Source organism: Oxyura jamaicensis, chromosome 2, assembly GCF_011077185.1.
Source record: "Oxyura jamaicensis isolate SHBP4307 breed ruddy duck chromosome 2, BPBGC_Ojam_1.0, whole genome shotgun sequence".
Lineage (NCBI taxonomy): Eukaryota > Metazoa > Chordata > Aves > Anseriformes > Anatidae > Oxyura > Oxyura jamaicensis.
In genome coordinates this window covers 86,737,534-86,760,354 of record NC_048894.1, presented here as the reverse complement: position 1 = coordinate 86,760,354, position 22,821 = coordinate 86,737,534, and the positions used below count along the sequence as shown (strand labels likewise).

Below are 22,821 nucleotides of genomic sequence, written 5' to 3'. Positions count from 1 at the left end.
GTTTGCTTCCAACTGTGGACAACTATCTCACAAGACCATCTTTTTAAAGAAGGAAGTGATACTTGCCTTTCACACTGCATAGACCTATCGTTTAGCTGGTGCACAGTTTCATCATTTCCCCATCAAAAATGGCTTCTTTGAGAGTGCAATTAAATGGTTTTAAAATGCACTCGGCTAGTATTTTTTATTAATTTTCTAAAACTTTTCACAGCAAAATCAATGTGACATTCAGGTAGTTCATACTTTCTGCCACCTTAAAGTTGAGAGTTTAGTTTGCCAGACTTGTACCTCAATCTGAATGCTGCAGTAAGCTTAAATCTTTTTATCAGTTTGGTCAGATGAGTGATCTCACTGATGCGTGTGTGTGTGTGTTCAGGGTACCGTAGGACTGCTGCCTTACAACACCCATTGCTTCTGTTGGAGCCTTTGGCTGAATTGTGCCACCTTTCTCTTAATCCATCATGGGGAAAAAACTCAGTTCGCCATGATCTTGCACTATGAGTGCTGAGCCTGAGCATCATCAGTTCACATCAGCTTCTGGGGATATCCAGGGCCTGTCAAAGCTCAGGTCAGTGGTGGATGCTGGAAGAAGTGGTATTCCATGCAGAGTACATTACCTGTATGGCAGCACTGCGTCTTTTCCTCTGTATTCAAACAGTGAATACAGATTTCTGTCTCAGATTCTAATTTAGGAAACCATTTAGGCATATATGTAGCTTTGCCACTTTGATTTCATCCCAGTGTAGGGAAAGGAGGCAGGCTTCAGGGCTGCTACTGAAGATACACAGAAAGGAGAGGAGAGGTGAATGGAAAAAAAAAAAACAAAAAAAAAAAAAGAAAAAAAAATGAAATAAAATTAAACACCTGATGCTTGAACATGTGCTTTCAGTTAGTCCTGTTAAGAGCAAGAGAATACTAAAGCAATAAAATAACAAAAAAAGGAAGCTACACTGTTAGAGATCATTTAAATCAATGTCACGTAACATCCCTGAATATTTATTCGGTAGATTCTTCTAAAGGGTAGTAAAAAAGTAGCATTTTTTCATGTGATGTTCAGCAAACTACAAAAAAAAAAAAAAAGAAAAAAAAAAAGTCATCTGTTTCGTTATCTATGATATTAAGGGCTTGATATTGAAAAGGGCAAAGTTGCCTCACCTGATCAGATTATGTTAGGTGTGGTTGGAAGGGAAAACTATTTTGTCAATAAACTAATCACATGGGCAGAATTTAGAGGCAGTGTCATGGATGACAGTGTTTTAACTTCAGGTAAGAAACAGGTAGCTAGAAAAAAATGAATTATCCAGCATAACATCCTGGTTTCAATTATTTAGATAGGAAAGCTCTGCTGGTCAAGATTTTTCTTCCTAAGAAACAGAAGGTCTGTTGTGTAACAGGTTGTCATGTGTATTTTTTTATTTTAGTTATTTTTTTGTTAGGACTCTTCTTAGTTTCATCTTCATTTTCTTCTTTCTTCAATAAGCCAAGACAACACTTGGCACTCATTCTGATTTTAGACTTGTTTTAGATCATTGTACAACTTCATCAAAAAACATATAGTTATTTCTTGGCAAAATCAGGCCACTCGATATGTTTCACTAGAAACAGCTCTCAAGGGATTAGTTTCTCTTTACTCCTCTCCTCCCTCCCCCCAGGATGCAGAGTGATTGTCTAACAGTATTTAGCTATATTTATTTTTCATTGCCATGCAATTTTTATTTAATTAAGGTGCAGATTTAATGGCATAGAGTGTGCACAGGATGGCTAGCGGTCTGCGTTAATATTACGTGGATATGCAAAAACTTTGCCTTGGCATATGTTGCTTTTCTGCGGTCCAGCTGAATTGCATGCTTCACAGTGAGGCCAGACCGTTTCTTTGTGACAGGGTGTATTAATCCTAATCTTTTGATCACCAGCACACGGAATACACTCGGGCATCACTGAGATCCCTCCTAGATGCACGTGTCAGCGTGGTTTCTGTCTCTAAGGCTGCATATTTTTCATAGTTCGGGGAATAATTTTCAGAACCCCAGTGGAGCCAAAGGGGCTGAAATGAGAACATATTTCAGTGCAACAGTGAAAAGCAGAAAAGCAGGACACACAATGTTTTTTTTTTTTCTCTTTATTAGCAGCAAAAATGAAGAAATGACTGCAGCTAAGCATGAGAATGAGGATATATTCATTGATGCACAACTCCAGCAGACTTTGGCTGACCTGGATGAAGATTTAGAAGGTAGGGAACTGTGTAACCTCTGAGGCACGAAAGACATAGGCATAGCTGGGAGGTAGGCGGTCAAACATCTGAGACATCTGCACGTTCCTCACTGAGATCACTGGGAGTAACTCACAGGTCCGAGGCAGAATGTGGTGCAGCAAAGGAGCTGCTTTCCATTTGCTTCTGGGGCAGCCACTCTGTATAAAACAGCACTGAGTATTTTTCAAGCTGTTTATCAGGTTGTCATTGTATTCTGGATGTCTACCACTAGAATGAGATGTCCAGCAGTTTGTGGACACGTATTGTTGACCAAATTTGATATAATTTAATTGAGTTCAGTGATGCTAAATCAGTAGTGAATTGAGCTCTCTTTTATAAACAGTACTTCTGCTACATCTTTTATCCTAGTGAAGCAGAGAAGGGGAGATATTTTGGTCTCCTCTACGTGTCTCCACTACATTAGCAGACGTGTTGTAAAGTTAAAAATTGAAAAATGCAGGAAGAAACAATGGGAAGAGATAAAATCTCATCACAAAGCAATAATGTGCTTCTGTTTTTCCAGCTGTGAATACAAACATTTCACTATTAATGGTTTGTCATCAAATGATGCTGAATACTTTTTCAAAAAAATCCATCTTTATTTCAGTACTTTTGCAGTGGAGTTCCAATTTAATTTCTGTGAGTTTTCCAGCGCTGCTTTTTCTTAGCTTCTGTGTTGTAACCCTTTATTTATACCAGCAAATTTGAGAGGAGAGTTAAGCTTCTTGCACAATGAGGCTTCTGGAGTCATTGGTAATGAAGGAAAATGAAAGAATGGAGAAAAAAATACAAGTACTGTTTCTTTGTTTGCTTGCTCAAGGAAATCCTTCAGCTGGGTTGTTATTACTAACCAGGTCTGGGAAACATAATTTGGAGTTGCTCACTGTTTCTCAGAAGTGTTTCTCCTTTGGAGTCATGTGGTGAAATGTTTATCACTGAGAGAAGTTAGTCAAAGATAAGGTATGAACAATAGATTAAATTCTGCTTTCAGCTGCGTTTATATGTTTCCCACTGGCTGAAGCAGGAGGACTGCAGGAATATTTGGCTGATCCTAATCAGCAGCCAGACAATAAAAAGGACCCAGATCTCTCCTTTTTTTGTAATACAGGCATAAATATATTCCTGTTAGTTTTTGTGTAACTGAAATATCTGATATGGGTAAGTTTGTATTAGCTGTTTGTCTAATTTAAAGTCATATTGCCTAAATATTGCCTATATGTAATACTATATGTGTATTTTGCAGCAATGGATGTTAAAAGTAACTCTGACTGTGAGTGTGTCAGTGAAGTGCTGAGCCCACATATAAAAAAAGTTGAGGATCTCCAGGATGTTGCCAATTCTGTTCCAGTAACAGTCATAGATGATGTTCCAGAAGTTACCATCTCCAATTCATCTGGAAACCAAGAGACAAGGGGTTCACAGAACTTAGTAGCTGACTCTGTCACTACAGGAAACTTTACAAATAAAAACAACAATGCGGGTTCCTTTGATAAAGGACACACAGATGTTGGACCTGTATGTAAATCCAAAGACCTACTACATCAGCAACCATCTGAAAGTGAATTCATTCACTTGCCCGTGGAACAGAGGAGAGATATGTTTGAATCTCTCTCATCCTCCTTCGAAAAAAGAAGTGAAAAGAACTTAAGACTGGAAGCCCCACCTAGGCATGGTATGAAGTCTGAGGAGTGTAAATCTAAGCTGATTCCATCTCACTCCAAGACCACAACTGAAATCAGTACAGCAAAAGAGAAAATAAATCCATTTAATGAAGGTAGTAACAGGGAGAGAATTCTGAAAAAAAGTAAATCGGAGTTAGAAATCAAATGGCCACCAGCAAAAACAAATGAGGCAGAAGAAGTCCCATCAACACCCCCGTGGTGTCATCGTGCCCAGAACTGGGGAACAAATTATGAACCCAAAATGGGTCTGACAACCTTTAAAGTTGTCCCTCCCAAACCTGAAGTAAAACATTCTGATAGAGGAATTTCAGTCTCCACTGGTGCCATTAAGATAGACGAACTAGGCAACCTTATCAGCCCAAAGGCTGTTGTCAGTAAGAACATACCGGGTTCCTCTGCTGGTGAAAGTGAAGAAATTCCTCTCGGGAAAGTGAAGGAATTTTGGAGGTCAAGTTCTGTGGAAAAACAAAGTGATGACTCTGCTGAGCATCTTGCTAAAAAGCCAGCAGTTAACACAAACTCTAAGTCCTTTGCTATAAAACAGGAACACAAACCTGTCTGTCTTGCAGCTCCAAAGCCTGTAGCACAACAAACTGTTACTTCCCCGGTAGCTGAAAAACAGTCTGAGAATGAAAAGACCAAACCACCTCTTCCAGTCACGCAGTCTCAGGTAAAACCATCGATGGTCCCAGCCGTTAATAAAGACAAGACGGAGCTTCCGTTTCTAAAACCTCATAGGAGAACTTCAAGTCAGTATGTTGCCTCTGCCATTGCAAAACACATCAACCTACCTACCTTTAAGCCTGACTCTGCAGAATTTCATGAGAAAGATGAAAGTAAGCATGGACCAGGAGAGGTTAAAACTGAAGCAGAAGTTTTCCCCAGAAGGTGTATTATTGTGTCTCATTCCAGCCCTGTGGAAACAGAATCGGCAGAAACAACAGAAAAAAATGTAAATATTTTTACTTGCAGTCAAAAAGTATCCCCCAGGTTCACACCTGGTGATAATTCTGACATGGAAAACAAAGTAGTTAACATCAGGGCACCAAATCAAGCAACTCCTGCTAGTTTCTATAAAAAGAATGTCAGTGTACCACTTACTAAATCCTCTCCGAAGGATAACAACAGTACAGAAGATGAGCACAGTCTAAATAGCGAACAAAGTATAGCGGAAAAAAAGACGCGTCTTTTGTTCGACCAGAAATGTGAGACTTTGCCCCGTAGTAACTCAGCCTCCTCTCTCAAGTCACCTGATCTCCAAGGAGTCTCACCCCCTTCCAGCTCGTCTTTGCGGATCACTAAATGGCCTCCTGCTGACAGCATGCATGTGAGTTCGCTGAGAGCATCGCCCAGGTTAAATGGTGTGACAGCAAAGGCAGAGTCAGAACAGAAGGACAAACCTGATGATTCAGTTACTTACGCCGTCGGTGAACTGGATGCTAATGTGCAGACCAATATCTTTGGACCAAAGAAGAAGTTCAAACCTGTTGTCCAAAAACCAATTCCAAAAGATACCTCGCTGCACAGTGCCCTCATGGAAGCCATTCAAACAGGAGGGGGAAAGGAGAAGCTCAGGAAGGTAAAGTGGAGACTTTCTTTAGTCTGTTCATATTGCGGAAACTCACAGAAGTCTGTCAAACACAAGTGTTTTTTTAACTGGTACCATTGCTGGGGATCTGGAGTACACATGGTGTTTGAAAAATGTATAGTGGCAAACTGCAGCCCAAGCCACCGGTGGTTCTGCACATCCTGTATGTTATGCAACAACATTGCTGCTGCACTGCCTGCAAGAGGCAGAGGGTGCACAGGTACAGCATGAAGGAGAGGTAATCGAGGTTAGCCAAAGAGCCTGCATTTCAGGCTGTTATGTAAAAACAGGAAGACACAGCATGTAGAAAACTTGTAAAAACCTGCAAATGAAAGAAAGCTCCATTTTGTATTGCTAGGTGATACCAGTTTGCCACTGATTTTATGCTTAGGGGGTATGAGACTGAACCTGTAAGTACAGAATTACTAACTGGGACCTGTGGGTACCCTCACCATTCAGCGTGAGCTCGGGTTGTAAAGCAGGCACAAAAGCAGACAGACAGCAGTTTCCATAGCTTGCATTCTGGGACAAGTGCTAAAAATACTTTTAATAGTGTTTACAAAGTATCTCTAAGTAAATATCTAACAACAATCTGAGGTTTGTTCTTTTCACATTCTAGGTTTCAGACAGCGCGCTATATGGCAATCACAAGAAACCCTCGTATGCTGAGCCAGAGAATGAGCGCTCAGCCCTACTAGCAGCAATTAGAGGCCACAGTGGCACCTCAAAGCTGAAAAAGGTAAGAAATCAAGATGATCAGTGGTCTCCTAGGTGCACTCTGTGCCTGCTGAGTGTTTCGAATAAACCTGGAGAAGATGCAAACTACAAGTTGTATTGCAAAGAGAAGACTTTAGGGAGGGAGTGTTATGATACAAAACCAGATCTGACTGAACGCAGATAGCAGGGCAGGGCAGATTCTGACCTCTGCTATAAAACCTCACATGCCTTCAGCTGGTGTGCTTTTAACTGAGAAAGAAGCATATAGAAATCCAAATGGATTACAGTGAATGCACACTGGTGACATCAAATGTTCATCAAGTTCACATTTTAGATGTTGCTTTTTCTACTTTGTAGGTATGTGGTTAGGTTAATATATTTGCATTTCCTTCCACATACATCCAATTCCAGCTACCTGAAAAAACACTAGGACTTCTCCATGCGTGCTGTTTATCTGTTAATATGAGCTGGTGCGTGCAAGTAATTGATGGAAAATTTCAAACACTTTCACCACAGCAGGATAATTCCTTCTGTCTGAAAGATTTACCTAATCATTAAAGCATCTCTTATTCCTAATAGCCGAAGCCTGCATTGTTCTAGCCTTAGTTCACTAATCCAGCCAAGGATGTGTATTTGGCAAGGAGGTTCCCGTTTCCCTCATGCAATGACTCAGGCCATTAGCACACATCCAAATAGCTGGCACTAGGTAGAAAGTCTCCCTTGTCTCTGTTAGGGAATTATTCCTTCCCTCAAAGCAGTTCTGAATACCTTACTGCCCTTGCTGCAGATAGGGTGCAGCTTCCCGGGAGCTTGAGAGCAGAACATGCAACACAGCAGCCATCTTCACGCATGCTTAACTGCAGTCTGCGCTCGTGAGGAATAAACGTAGATCTGTTCAGAAGAGGCTCTGACAACGAAGTGGTGGTGTATTGCCACAGAGACTTTTTGGAATACTTTCCTCCCGCAGAGAAGCATTTGCCATCGTTTTAAAGGAAGTTGCCTAGAAACCGTGCGCTTCTTTTTCACACTCTGTCACCTGTGCTAGTTGAAGCATCGTGTTTGTATGTGTACAGGGAGGGATATAGATGTGCTGCGATGAAAGGGCTGTCCTTTTCCTGTCACCTCCAACGTTCATGTCTTATTTGACATCGCATTATTACCACGCATTTGTTCATGTCCGTGTGTGCGTGTACACAATGAAGGAATAGAACACAGGAGCTCTGGGAGTTAGGATTATTTGATGGGAGATGAATCCTTTCATTTTTCACTAGGGAAGTGTTGTGCCTCAGTTTCTCTGCAACAGAATATTAATGCATCTACTTGAATACCTCCTGTTTGGCACATGGTACTGAATTTCCTAATAATTGCCAAATCATTTGATTACAAATAATTTATCATGATTATTACGAGTAATGTTGCTAATGGCAAAACTATTTATTGAGGCAGTTGATGGAAAAGCTGGCTTAGTCTGAAATATTACCTCCTCCCCTGCATTCATTTTAACTAGAATGAGTTTCCAAGTAAGTAATTCATGCAGGAATTTTAGGTTCAGAAATCTACAGAAAGCCACTTGGAAGAGCCATCAGTTTTGTTCTCAGTGCTTTCACATTGTTCTCTCTGGTCTTTCTTTTTTTATATTTTTCCAGTGTGGCTGAAATCTTTAGGTTTAATATTATTTTTTTGAATGAAGCAATGAAATCTTAAATCTAGAAGGAGCCTCTCTGTCATATGAGATTATTTCCGTGTAGCATAGCATGTGAAAAGTAATGAGATTCCTGGGTGGCTACTGCAGCCTTAATATATATTCCTGATTCCAAAACCCCTTGTGGTTGTTTCCAAATGAATACCAAGTCCAACTCTCTGTCTGTTACCTTACATGCCAAGAAGAGTTACAGGATGCTGGAGCTCACAGTAAATAAAGATTGAGTTTCTGAGTCAGAGTCAATGCCAAATCCTTCATGCTTGTAATCAGCCCAGCTGAGTGATGTTAGTGAGTAGTAACAGATGTTCAACCTCATGAGCAAACAAAAGTTCTACATGTTTTATGTCATTCAAGCAAAGTGAAATTGGGGTACTGAAATGAAAGTGCATCAAATGTCAAGTAATTACAGTTTAGTCATGCTTGGTATTAACTTCTTCCTTTCAACCACTTCATGAACAGATCTCCTCATTGGCTTCTGAAGAGCTCCAGAGTTTTAGGAATGCAGAACTGTCCTGGCAGAAAACAGAAGACTCTCGGGAAGAGCCATTCTGTATCCCACCTGCCCCTGCTCAGCCACCACCACCACCACCACCTCCAACTCAGCTGTCAACAGCAGCTCCTAAATTCTCTGCTACAACTGCAGGTGACCCTGGGGAAGCAAGGCGAGCCCTAATGGAGGCCATTCGCTCCGGTGCTGGAGCAGCAAAGTTAAAAAAGGTAAATTACTTTTATATTTCCTTGTGGATGAAGTAAACTGGGGCTGCTGTGCTCTGGGAGCTGTTTGTAAGCTGTGCTAGCCACACATTTATTTCTGTCATCAGAAGAAATTACTTGCAGTGTTTTCTCTAACTGAGTTAAAGATCCATAGTGTATTTCAAACCTTTGAATGGGTATTAAAACACACTATTAAGGCTAAACATGCCTGTACATACATGCAAACATATGAACAGACAGTACTTTTTTGAAGAGAGCAACAAGAGCATGAATATCATTTCAGAAAGCATTCCCATGCTCTTTTCTATTATTGTGAATCTGAGATGATACTGGATGTCCTTCAGATTAGGTGAACTTAAGAAAGATCAGATGTGAGACCCTGAAGCAATTTTAGAGATAAATATTCTCTCCCAGTTTCAGCAGTGTGTCCTAGGCTTTGAGTCCCTACATTTGCACCCTGGTCACACATACTGAGAGCTGTCAGTAAGACTGTGGGTTCCTTTTAATGTCAGTCTGAACTTAATCGTAAATTGAATGATACGTGTATCACTCCTGTGGTCATCTATGGGTTACTCAACTCCCAGATGGCTAAATGCTTGGTTGCCTGGGTGTGATTTTTTGGCATAAATTCACTTATCTCTTTGACCAAAAATTACTCTTCCTAATCTTGTGTTACACTATATTTCTAGGTGAAGAGAAGCAGATTAATTGGTTTAAGTGGAGTTATCTTAATATTATACTGCAGTATCAAAGAATGTACTTTGATCCACAGACTTTTGGGAATGTACAGGAACAGATGTTATTTTCCCAACATGTGATTTGCCTAATGCCAGTCCTAAGTATGTAAATAGGCTTTAACCTTGATCAGTTGTCCTCTTTAAAAAAATTCAGAAAAGATGACGAAATTTTAACAATAAAAAGGGTAGCTAAAGAAATCTGACAAATGAGGAATTCCACAGAATCATTCAAAGTGTTTCAGTAAAATTTACATCAGCATACAAAGAGAACTCTGGATGTGCAGTTATTTTGCATTTGAAAAGTTACATCTATACTATGCATACTAGTAGAAGACTGCAAATTACGAAGAAGTAATACTCTAAGTCACGCCTTTGTTTCCACACTTCACCTGTTTACAGATAAATTGGGCATTTGGACATTCAAGAATACTTCACGTCATTCATTAATTTCTAGATCTTTTCAAAATCCTTGTTCTTCCAACCGCATAGCTGTTGCAGAAATCTCTGAGGGGTCCTGTACCACTGCTCATTTAAAAAAAAGTCTTTATCATATCCTTAGGGATTTACTTTGAAACAGTTGGATGGCCATTGCAGTCCATGAAAGTAATCTTGATATACTGATATATTCTGCTAAACACTGTGCCTGTCTTCTTTCATTTTCGAGACAGAGTAATTTTTTGGTAGTTCTGACATTAAGATGACAGAAGAGTGCATCTCTTATTATGTAGGACTTTCAGGAAAATAAAAGAAAGCAACATTTTGTCCAAGACAAAGTAAGATTTTCTTATTGTTGTGCTGTCCTCCATGATATTGGATATGCAAGCTAAGTCTTGTATATGCTAAAGGCATCATATCACTTTGACATCTTGTATCTCATGCCCTTGATCACAGATAAAATAATAATGTCAGGTTTCAAAAAGAGCCTTCTATCCAGTGTGTATTAATCTCTCTCCTAGTTTGCTATGTTAAGTGAGAGCTGAATGCTGATTTTTCCCTGCAGTTGGACAACTTGTGATAGCAAAAGTTGAGTTGGTAGAAGTATGTATCTGTATATCAGAGGTTTTTTCCTTTACAGCTGAAGGAATGTCTCCAATGAGCACTGAATTTTAGGTAGAGAGTAACTAGCAGGTGGTTTTGCACCAGCACCAGAGCAATTTTTTTATCTTTCTTTGTCTTGTCTGTCCAAGATCTATGATGTCATGACTTGGAGGTATGAGCACAGAGCCATTTTTGGCTTTGCTTTCTAGAAGATTTTGGTTTCAGCAACTAGACAGCAGACTGGGAAGTTCAGTTCCGAATTGTGTCTGTTTCTCTTTCATTGTGTTCTCGAAGTTTTCTAGAACAAGGGCTTCTGATGGTGAAGTCATTTATTTAGCTAATGTTGCAGAGAACTGGGAAGGATCTGCATTGCTTAGTTATGTATGACTCAGTTTGGCCTTATTTATGAGGGGTTATTTGCAATGGAAGTAGATCAAACGGGGCTGTCAGGGCAACCAAACATAAAAAGCAACCAATTGCCTAGATAAGGAGCATCCCAACCAAAATTTGAGCTCTATTAATATCTGTGAAAAGGCAACTCCTCCACTCCACCCTTGATTACACAGCTGTTTGCTGAAGTCATGAACTTTAAGGTTAAAAGATCCACTGTGCAGGAAGGGAGGAAAGAAATTGCTGCAGGCCGACCCTGCCTTGCTGCGAGTCAGGGTCTGCACCACACAGGCTGTAAGTGGGTCACCCAAAACAAACTAGAGCAAAAATAGGTACTTGAGAGAAATTCCAAGTGAAGGTAAGACAGTATGTGCACAGGTCTCCTGGCTGTTCCTTAATCCGTTTCTTGGAGTACTGTGCCTGCTTTGGCAAATAAATCATTCTTTGTTTTGAAGAAACGGCTTCTGTTTTATTGCACACTGTTGCTGTCCACAGACTCTTGAAGGAAAATTCTTGAGGGTGCCAAGCCCAGTTGGTCCTCCTGAGGAACATGGTTAATCCCCAGTGCAGTGCAGTGCAGTTTGGAGACCTGCCAGAAAGGGGGTTAGGTTTCATATCCTACCCAAAGGGAATAGAGATGCAAATGTGATGAAAAGTGATGAACCTACCAAGGTGGAAAAGGTTGCAGGCAGCAATCCTTTTCTTCAGTTTTCAGAAGGGTCTGTCCTGCATCCTGGTACGTGTTTAGCATGTCCAAAGTGTAACAGCAAGTCAGGGAGATGGTGCATCTGTCACCAATCAGGACAGATGACCTAGTGCCTTTGGCAGTTAATTGAGTTCAGAAATAAAGGCATCTCACTAACAAGGAGCCTGCTTCCTGGCCATGCAGTCTGCCTCCTGTACAAAGCAGAGTCAGTCAATAGGGGAAATGAACACCTGATCTGAGACCAAATATTGGCTAATTTTACTGAGTCATGTTAGTAGAAGAACTGTAACATCTGAGCTTCTGGTGTTAAAAGTGAACTAGTGTTTTCTTTAAATTGTGAACTTTCTGTCACAAGTTCTTGCAATTAAGATTCTTATGATTAGTTTTTAAACGTTTTATTTCTGTCTCAGAAAACGCAGCCTAATCTGGCTAGATTTCTGCAATTCTGTGTATCATTACATGTTACACAGACACTGAAGTATACTTGCCTTGGGATTTACTATGATTATCTGTGGAAAAAAAAACATAACTACACATGCAAATAACCCATTAGATGTCTAGCTGTAGGTATAGTTGCAGCACAAGTCCATGCAGGATGGAAAATCTTACCCAACAAATAGAAGTTATAAAAGTTTCCTGTGCTGCTATACCATCTAGTCATACTAGGTAGAGTTATACCCAGGGATTTGGTAGAAATAGTGCAGCAGAATGTGCCTGCACAAGGTGGGGAAGGCAAGTTGCATATCTGAAAAACAAGCTTTTGCTCATGGAAAAATGATTTCTCTAGACCACTTTTTAATAGTATGTATGAGAGGTATTCTACAGACTTCACATTTCCCAGTAAAGATTAGAGCCAGACATATTTAAGCAGCCTTTTCTAAGTTAACAAAATGAATTTGGCTCTATCACAGTATGTACAAGCATTCATTCCAGTGTTTGGCATCGGCATTTAGTCACATGAACTCCTGATACGTGCAGTGTATCACTCTGTTGGCAATCAAAGGAGCCAGGTAAGGTAATTACTGCACCTATTACAATAAGTCAGTGCTGTATGCTGGTATAATTTGAAGTTGGTTGCCAGCAAGTAATACATCGATCTGAATTATGGCATTTTTGATGTCTTTGAGGGAGTATGGCCCAGTTCTGTACCTTTATGTCTTTATGTCATGCACTGGATTATTTTTCTCATATAATCAGAGGTGTAGAATTCTGAATGAAGACATAATGCTTCTCATCATTGGTGTCTGTGGGTGCAATGACAAAAATTACAGACTCAAATCCACAGTTGATATTGGCATTGCTATGCTGGAAATGGGGCAGGAGACCCCACTTAAAGGTTGGCCAAGCTTGATATACAGGTAGTTAAATGAGCACGTAAAGTGATTCTAGTTCCCATGCATAGTTAGAAGCAGTCATTTGCATGCTGCTACTTCATTTGAATTGGAAGATAAAACTTAATTTGAACCCTTCACCTTGCTAATAATTTGTACCGTGGCCTACTTTTTTCCCTAAGAATAAAGCTTCTGCCATGGATACTAAGGCCAATATGGAAGGTTGAAACTTAATCAAATACATTATTCCTGTTTAGCTTTTGTGGTGACATTAATGTATATCTGTCTGATAGAATCAAAGCTCAGTAACTTTGATTTTGGAAGAGTACACTGGCATTAAAATTAAGCATATGCCTAGATGACCTGAGGACTAGGAAGGAAGATAAGCATTTGTTTAAAGATTTTCCTGAATTAAAGGCTATGGGAATTTCCGTCATTCAATCAGGAAGCAAAGCACTCATCGATTGATTTATGTGACCCAACAGCTATCCAATTCTGCATAGATTTTGACAGTCAGATATTGCATGCTTACAGCCAGGGTTTCTGTTTGTTCCATAAAATGAGGGAAGTCAGAAAAATGTCATCTACATTCTAGTAATAATGTTACTGCAGCTACAAGATCCAAGGATATGTGAGGTGTGGGGTTTCAAGCAAGGATAATATAACCTTTTATTAGACCAACTGATACACCTAGAAAAAAAGAACAGATAAGCTCTAAGTCTTAAGGAGCTGATGAAGAGACTAGGCTTGAAAACAGCCCCACAAGAGAATGTTTGGTTAACAATGTCAACAGTTGAAGGTTTAAAAATATCTTGAATGATCATGTGCTTTTCTTTCTTACAGGTCCCTCTGCTCGTTTGAATCATGTATAAAGAACAGGTAATTGGAAATCTAACCCCATATGCACCCATAATCATCATTCAAGGTCTGAAGTGGCAAAAAAACATCAAAAAGTTTAGTTTATTCTCTTGTCTATGAGCCAAAATAAGTTGTAGTTAATTTTCTGTGTGTTCCTGCATAATGGTTCTAAGGGAAAAATGTGTTGCTCTGCTGTAAAGCGTCTGTGCCAAGGAATTGTGTTTTGCCTCTGAATATTTAAGGTTGCCAATAAACTATTCTTGTTGGCAGGTTAATAAGAATATAAACACTGTGCAGTCCTGTGTTAATACTTAATTGTGTTTATGGGCAAAATAAAAAGGCTTTGCTAGCTATCTAAAAAGTAATATTCATTTCAAGTTGTTAAAAATATGTAACTGTTATAAACTCTTCACTTGCTTCTTATTTGGTTTAGAAAAGGGCTGAAAGTGATCAGGGAGAAAAAAAAGATAAAGATCTATAGAAAAAATCACAAGAAAAAGGTTGTGGTACATTATGAGGGACCTTAATTGTCATAAGATGGAGTCATTTTTTTTTATACGATTAGATAAACTTCGTATCTTTGGTGGAGCTCTGTGAAAGCAGGCAATCAATAACGATTGTGAGACTGTGTCTACTGAAGAGTTACTTACGGGATATGACGTATAGAATACTAAGCTGTATAGATATACCGAACCGTAGTAACATTTGTGGCACTTTAAAAATACTAAGACACCTTAAGGGATCTCTTTTTGCAACAGACTGTGAAGGTTACTAGTAAGATTTCAGAGCCCTGCATAGAGGTCCAAGGTCTAGAATTCATTCCCGCACTGCAAAAGGAAGTGAAGCTGGTTCGGATCAGTAGTCAGGTCTTAGTCCGTTGGTCAGGTCATGCATAAGTTGGCCTTTTGTTTCCAGGTTGTACGGCTGTTGTATGTTGTCTCATGAGTATTTATAGCAGCATCTTTTTCAAATGTTAACTACTTTGGTAGTTGTTGTACATATTTTGAAAATATTTCATTAAATTGAAATGATTAACTTATAAAAGAGCGATCAAAATGCTTTTTCGTATTTCCTATATTGTAATGAAATGGAGGAAGAGGAAGTTTGTACATTTACACTTTTATAATCACAGACCAGAGTGATGGTAGATCCTTTTTTTTTTTAGCTGAAATTTAAAATGTATGCCTATGTAATGTTGAGAGCAAGAGAATATTTAGCCATCTGCATTTAATATGACTGTATATTATATATTGTAAAATATTGATGTCTGTTAGTGCCACAAATAAACATAAAATCAAACCTTACATGGCTTGAAAGACTCTTTTTGCCAAATGTTTTCTCTTTGAAAAAAGAAAGTAGAACTGAAGTTGGTCTTAAGCAAACCAGTATGCAGTGTTTGATATCTCAGCTCTAATATAAAATGTCTCAAACAGAAAAGGGCTTGCAGCTAATACTTTAGAAACACAGATAGAAATCAACAACTAGAATCAAGGTATCAGTTTTATACATCTTGATATTAACCCAGTACTGTTAAAGATCCATTTCATCATTAGGGAAGCTAATATTGTTAGAATTAAGGTATTCTTTCACACCCCAGGATAAATAAGATCCCTTTTGTTGACTGGTTAGCCTTAAAAGTCTTCTCAGTGTCCTTGAGGTAAGAAATATTAACATGATAAATTGCTATTGTAGGAAAAGGGTTTGGTTACTCATAAGCTTGAATACTAAACAGATTGTCCCACCAGTATCAAGTGCAGCTTCCTTGGTGAGATGCAGTGAGATGGCATTCATTGCAGTTCTTCCTCTTGTTTTTCTTGGTGTTGTCTGAAGGCCCTGGCTCTGTAGCCCTTCATTCCTAATGCCCATTTTGTGTAACAAATTGTGTAGATACATACTTTTCAAAGTAAGGGATCCAAAACTGGATTTTGAGATGATAAGATACTCCGGTCTTTGAGACAAAGGTTCTCTCTCTGGCTGCTGCATGGGACAAAAGTTTATAAAATATTCATTCTTGGATAAACTTCTGGTTATCAAATTCCCATGGCTAAAAAACTATAAGATTAAGAACAGCTGCAAGATGAGATGTCACCTTCAGTGTGACAGGAAAAAAAATAACAAAAATCCTGCCAGCTCACTCACAGCTCAAGCTCTAAAATGGAAAGGGAGTTCAGCTGTCTACAAGAAGCTGGACTGGGTGTGCATTCCCATCTTTTGCTGATGGGAGATGTGCCTGCTGCTGACATTGTCATCCCAGGTGCTGCAGAATTCCTGGTAGCAATTTAATTTAACTCTAAATTAATGGAAATTTTAATATAAACCCATTTTGAATGAAGTCTAGTTATAAGTATGACCCTTCCATTCAATAACTTTCTATGGAAACTTTCAGCAGTCTTTGGGAAGTAAGCACACATCAGTGTTTCAATGCATGTCAGGCAAGCTCTTTTGAATCTCTTTGTCATGTCACTCCCCTCTTTTACCATGATTAAGGACTTGGGAACTGGGTTGATATGGGATGAAATGGATTTGGGAGATGCACTCCATCACAGTTTGACATTCACTCCATGGAACCAGACGGGAGTTTGTCATAAGTTAAAAGAAAAAACCTTGATAGGCGTCTGGTAAAGACATCGTGTCCTCAGCACCAAGTATTTTGATTTATCTGCTCTTACTGGTCCACATGGTTTGCAAGTGTAGACACAGCCTGTGTCTAGATGTCTACATGCCACCTGGATTAGTCTTTGACATGTCTTTTCATGGCACCTGTAGGCGGTCAATCCAAAGGCTTGTTTCTTTTTCGAAGGACTGAAAGAAGGGCAGTGAGCTCCCTTTTTCCACAGTGTATCTATTGGCCTAGGTTTTCCCTCCAGAACTCAACTCGACCAGAGGAAAGTCTGATACAACTCTGGTTCTTCTGGTCCTTTATATTGTTCTTTTATCTGGGTAAGATATAGTCCAATGAGGTGAAAAATAGTATCACCAGAGAAAGTGAATGAAGAAGCTGGGTTTGCTATCTTCATTCCTTGTGCAGGTATAAATCAATATTCAGGGAGCAGAGAATCTATTCTCATGTCTCAAAAAAAAAAAAAAAAAAAAAAAAAAAAAGTAGCCACCTACCCCCCTTCTTTTTTACATGTTTTTATTAACTTTTTTTTTTCTTACTGAGCTCAGAATATCACTCAACCATAAAGCTAGCATTAAACAGCTCTGATTAAATATTTAAATAATATTGACTGTCTGCATGAGCTATTTGACTTAGGGGACTTCATTATGGAAAACTCCTTGAACAGACAGCCTGCTAATGTTGGTCATGCAAAGTATTGGACCAAAAGACAAAAGACTTTTTGACATGTACATCAATCTATGGTTTTGAACGTGGCAGGTTTTAACTTCCCCAGGTCATTCAAGTGATTTGCACAATTTATGCTACATTTACCACAGCCAAAAATTGGCACTTCATCAGTGTGTAGGAAGAAGGAAGAGAACAAGAGATGCAATTATGAAACAATGGAAAATGCCACCCAGAGATAGTTTGTGATGTTTTTCCTCTAATCTCTCCAGAAAAGAATCAGTTTCGTTGTTTAGTGTTGCTTAGCAGTAAGCACGTATTTTAATTTGAATGCAAAAATCTGCACAAATCTTCATTTGAGTCAAAGTTTGTCTGAATGAAATGTTCATAATTCGTTTTTTTGTTGGTGCAATATGAAAAATAGTTGTCTTCTACAACAGTAAATTAGCACTTTTAACATTTTTAGAGTATTTATTGACGTATTATTCCCCTACTCATCTTTGTTCCTCCACTGAGTTACATGTGTACCAACACGCTTTGCCTCTGAGACTTGTATTAAGATTTATGTGGATATTCCTATTCTTTCTCCACTTATTGCTGTTGAGAACACAAAATAAAATATGCTACACCACATGGGAGCTATAGCTTCCATAATGGTTGCATTTCCCCACTTGCAGAAAATGAGTTTTTCAATGGCAGAGTTTCTTTCTGAAGGATTAAAAAAAAAAAAAAAAAAAAAAGTCCTAATTTTTCAGTAATGTTCACCTGGATTTGGTACAGCGTTGTTCTGATCTGCTTTTCTATTTTGCTGAGTAGGGTGTGGAGTTTGATTCATTGCTGATGTCTTCATTTGGCTGGGGAAAGTTTCCATGTAGTTCAGTTCCCAGGGTTGTTCAACAAAGTACACTAAGATGGATGAACCTTTCTAGGAGCAAAAAGGTATTTTTTTCTTATTGTTGCTAAATATTTTTCAGCGTTTGTTGAACAAGTGTAGTTGGGTTTAAGTACTAACAGACTACATGATGCCACACCAGATATAGAAGTCACGCTCTCCTTCTGGTTTTGTCTAACATTTAAAGGGGGAGTTGTTCTTACTTAAGCACATTTCTGATTTGTTGCAATATTTTATCTTTAAAAAGAGAGAGAAATTAGAACTACTTAACAGGAATACTGTATGTTCTTCACACTTAAGGAATTTAAGAACAAACTCACTTTTCATCGTCTGTTCCCTTCCATCACTCACTACACACACACACACAGTCTTCTTCATCATTTCAGGAAAATAGTAGTTGTTGGAAAAAGGATCTTTACCAGTGGATCCTTTTTCCATTTATAATAGCAGCCTTTATATCCTGTGCACTAGCAAGAAAGGCAGGGACCAAGTTTTGATGCAGTCACAACAGTTGTACACAGTCACTGCTGGAAGCTCCAGATAATGTCATCTTCAGCCAATTTCTTTTCCTTTTGCTCTTCTCTACTTTTTTTGTCTGTATGCTTATTAAAACATGTACGTGCCATGTCTCTTTTTCTGAGGTCTTTATTGTGTTTGAAGTCCTAAAAGGTTTCCCTCTGAACAAAGCACAATGTTGTTGCAGTTGTACATCAGGCTGAAAGAGGACATTATTCCTGCACAAACACACTGTCCACTTTGCAATTCAGGAATTGAAAAAAGGAAACTGTACTGAAAGAACAAGACTGTGGAACATCATTGTCTTCTATATGTAACCTGTGTTTACTGCAGTAGGAACAAAGCAAACACAGTGCAAATATGCGCGGCTTTCCTTTATCTGATTTCATGCATTCAACAGAAGCGTTTCTGTCAGATGTACTTGGATCTGTTCCTTGTAGTGCTTGGCACAGGGAAGGGGGGTCACAACTTGAGGGCCCTGGTTTGCGTGGTACCACTGACTTGTGGTGTCACTTCTATGTTTTTCCTCACAACAAACCAGTACATGATTTGATTTAGCCAGTGTGCGAGTTGGCAGACCAAGTGCTAACAATATGCCAATGGACAAAAGCTCTTCAGGTGAGCGGCAGTCGAAGCAGAGAGCGAGTCATGGTTCGGCCTTTGTGCCACTATAGTACCGAGGTCCTGGGAGCCAGCTGCCTGCGAGGTTTCCTCTAGGTCATAAACCAGAGGTAATGGTGAAGGGAGAGGGAACTGGATGTGTCTGCCTTCTGACAAAATCTAGGAGCATGGCACATGTAAGCCAAGGAGCTGCAGCCCTTCTTCCACAATACGTACCAGTGCCAACAGCACGCAGGGAGCACCTCAGTGAGCAGCAAGCCCACCGAAACACTGAGACCTGATACCTGCACTGGGTGTTGGAAGTCACCAGGGAGATCCTGAGACTGCAAGCATCTCTGTCAATACAACCACATGCTCAGCTAAACATGCTCAAAAGCAGATTCACCCATCTGTATTGTAGACCCTTTGCTGATAAAATCCAGCCTTCATCACAGCTTCAGCCCTCAGCCCCTCGGTCAGCTTCAGCAGTGGGTGCAGCCTGTGTTGTCCCTGACCAGCAGATGCTGAGCACAGGGCAGTGATTTGGCCTCCCCTCCCAGCATGTATTCCCTTGTTCATCAGCCTCGCTGTTAATGTTCCCAACTTTTCAGCTTATGGAAGGAACTGTCAAAGGCAATTTGCAGATAGCCATTGCTGCAGAAGTCAAAGAGTTATATTTTTATCTGTTCGTGAATAATTTAGCAACAATTCTGTGTTATGTAAAATTGCTGCTCTACTGCTGATTGGGGCCAGTGTTGGTATGAAGAGTTCTTCTAAGCCTAGCTACACAGGTTAAAGCTTGCCAGTTTTATCCTATGCATCTGCCATGAGGCAGAATTTTTCCAGTGTCAAGCTGGGAATCAGTGCAGGTCTTTCATTCCAGGAGAGGGCAGTTCCCTATCCTCTTTCTCATTTATAGTCCTGATCGTCCTACATATTTTACAAATAGTTTTGTGTTAGATAGTATATATTGATTAGTCCAGGTGTTCTCCACGGAAAAGGATGAGATGTAATTTTTTTTCCATATAAACACAATGGAAATCATCTATCCTCTTAGACCTTTGCTTTATGTGAAGGAGCAAACTAAAATACCATTTGGATGCATAGCAGCCACAGTTTTCATTCCCGCTGTCCTGTGGGTGGGTGAGTCCTGTGCACTTATTTTGGTAGGGAGCACCGAATATGGACAGATTTTGATGCATCTTGTTTTGGTTTCAGGTTGAAAATCGTTGCTTTGAGATGCTCTCTCTCCTCTGCTCAGAGTGGGATTAAAAGATTAGGGAATGAAAACAAATAACAGTATTTTTCCCACCCACAAGCTCACTTGTAAGGATAAAGTGAGATTGAAATGCTGTTGTATTTCAGTAGCAGAACATGTCCAGAAATGGAGAAATTCATGGGTTTTCTTAGGACTCTGCATCTCAGCTGCTACTTCTGCTGTATTCTACAAGTGTTGCCAAGAGATGCTAAGCTGAAAATGCAAATATGTTCAGGGCTGAAGGATCAAAGAGCAATTAAATTAAAAACTGCTGACAGGTCAATCTTAATAGTCATTTCCATGCTGAAATAAGTCAATAAATCTTAGCTTGCAATAAATCTTACCACATAAAGGTGGGCTTGCATAACAGGAAAATGTAGTAAAATGTAGCAATATATTTTATGCAAATGCTTTGTAAAAGTAATGAGTAGCATGTTTTATTCATATTGTCCTGGCATCAAAGCGGTCAAGAAGACATTGGACTTCTGGAATGGGTTAATCCTCTGCAGCAGCAGGATGCTGAGCTAGCAGAATGGCTTCTATTTATATTAGTATTTGCTTATATTTGTAAATACAACCCTTAATTGAGCTCCTGAGCCCTGTTGTCTTTGGTGCTGTGCTTTGGTGCTGTGCAAACACAAGTGACTGTCCCTGCCCTGAAGACCTTTCCAAACTAGAAAAGTCAGGAAGAGAATCAGATGGGAGCAGAGCACTCAGGTGGCTTGCCTACGGTCACCCAAGATGCTGGTGGCAGAAGCAAAGCTGGCACTCGGGATGTGTGTGTCATATTTTGGCCCTGTCCTCCAAGTCGTGCTGCTTCCTGGCCCATATACGGCATGCAGTAGGTAGGGATACAGTAAGAAACTAACAAAATCTCTCATAGTATATATAGGTCAGGCATCGGGAATGCTGGCAAAGCAGCCATTCAGCTATCTTTCTGCCCAGAGACCTTAATCGTAGAATCACTGAATGGTTTGGGTTGGAAGGGACCTTAAAGATCACCCAGTTGCAACCCCCCCTGCCGTGGGCAGTGACACTTCCCACCAAAGCCCCATCCAGCCTGGCCTTGAGCACTTCCAGGGATGGGGCATCCACAGCTTCTCTGGGCAACCTTTGTCAGTGCGTCACCACCCTCTGAGTGAAGAATTTCTTCCCTATATCTAATAAAAACCTACTGTATTTTAATTTAAAGCCATTCCCCCTGGTCCTATCACTACACTCCCTGACACAGAGTCCCTCCCAGCTTTCCTCTAGGCACCCTTGAAGTACTGGAAGGCCACTATGAGGTCTCCCTGGGTTCTTCAAGTTGAACAACCCCAACTCCCTCAGCTTGTCTTTGTGGGAGAGGTGCTCCAGCCCTCTGATAAACATCGTGGCCTTCCTCTGGACTTGTTCTAATAGGTCCGTGTCCTTGTGCTGGGAGACCCAGAGCTGAATGCAGTAATGTGCTCATGTGTTTTTATTTATCCTCCCCAGTGTATGAGGTACTAAATACTAGGTAAACATGCTCCTAATAACATATATCTAAACTAGACATATCTCCAGCAAATGTGTAACACAAAAAGGAGCTGGAATACAGCTGCTGAATTCAATGGTAGAAATTCCCCAGTCACAAAATAGCATCTGTCCCCATGGCGGCTTCCTGCCTACCTGTAGTTGTTCTCCCCAGGGAAAAAGGAAGAGGAGGCATTCCCGATCTTGCCACTTCAGCAGGGGCCTCCTGCTGTAAGCGATGCTCTCTGCCTGTCAGCTGCTGCGAGAGCTTGGTGAGTGCAGTAACTGCAGCAGCAATGAAAGTTTTTTTCTCTTTTTGCCTCGACTCTGAAGACCATTCATAGTAGGGTTTGTGTGGTCTCCAGCAAGAAGCAGTACCTCATCTTCCGAATGTTTTTCCTGGCGCTATGAGATCACATGGAGCCCAGCCCAGGGTAATAATGTGCTGCGTGTTCCCAAAACTGGGAACAAAAGGTGAGGATTCCTTGTTTTCCTCAGGATGCTGATCTCATCTTACAATACTGAGGGTGCAATCTGAAGGAGATTTCAAAAATAATTTAAACCAGGTCCCTTCAGGTATGTTTTCCTTTAACCAGGAGAAGGTTTTCCACCATTGCCAAAATGGGGAAAATATACTTTCTTCATACACTCAAATTGTCACCAATAATCAAAGGTGGGATCAGAAATAACAGTTTTGAAAAGAGGTTTCTCCCAAGAGCAGGTAACATTTTTCTCCCCAGCAACAAACCAGTCCTGTGCTGGAGGCTGCCAGTGAAGCAGCAAGTGGAACGTGTCAGGAAGGAAACTTACCCCAAATCTGCCTGACCTGAGCCTAGGAGCAGATTTTATTTTTAAGTGTGTGAAGCAGAATTATCAGCAATGAAGAATCATGAGTCAGAGCCGCAAAATCATGAGACTGGTCCCCAGGCTGATGAGGGTAGCATTTTTCTGTTTTTAAGGGAACAGCTTCTGCCATGTGGTTTGGTCTCGGAATTGATTTTGGAAACTCCTTGGGGTGTGGGCAGAGCCACTGGCACCCTCCTCTCCCACCTTGACCCCCG

General features: G+C 40.1%; 1 protein-coding gene across 7 annotated transcripts in view; it reads left to right on the top strand.

The window, feature by feature from the left end:
- Positions 1–15,018, top strand: part of COBL (cordon-bleu WH2 repeat protein) — a 154,544-nt gene extending 139,526 nt beyond the window's left edge. For 6 of the 7 annotated variants that reach the window (XM_035317840.1, XM_035317844.1, XM_035317839.1 and 3 more), the window contains 5 exons: positions 2,127–2,230; positions 3,495–5,512; positions 6,141–6,260; positions 8,400–8,657; positions 13,700–15,018. In XM_035317840.1, the coding sequence (XP_035173731.1) occupies positions 2,127–2,230; positions 3,495–5,512; positions 6,141–6,260; positions 8,400–8,657; positions 13,700–13,717 (2,518 nt within the window). In that variant the 3' untranslated portion in view covers positions 13,718–15,018. The remainder of the gene's footprint in view (positions 1–2,126; positions 2,231–3,494; positions 5,513–6,140; positions 6,261–8,399; positions 8,658–13,699) is intronic. The other variant, XM_035317843.1, reaches the window with a different exon arrangement.
- The last annotated feature ends 7,803 nt before the right edge of the window (positions 15,019–22,821 follow it).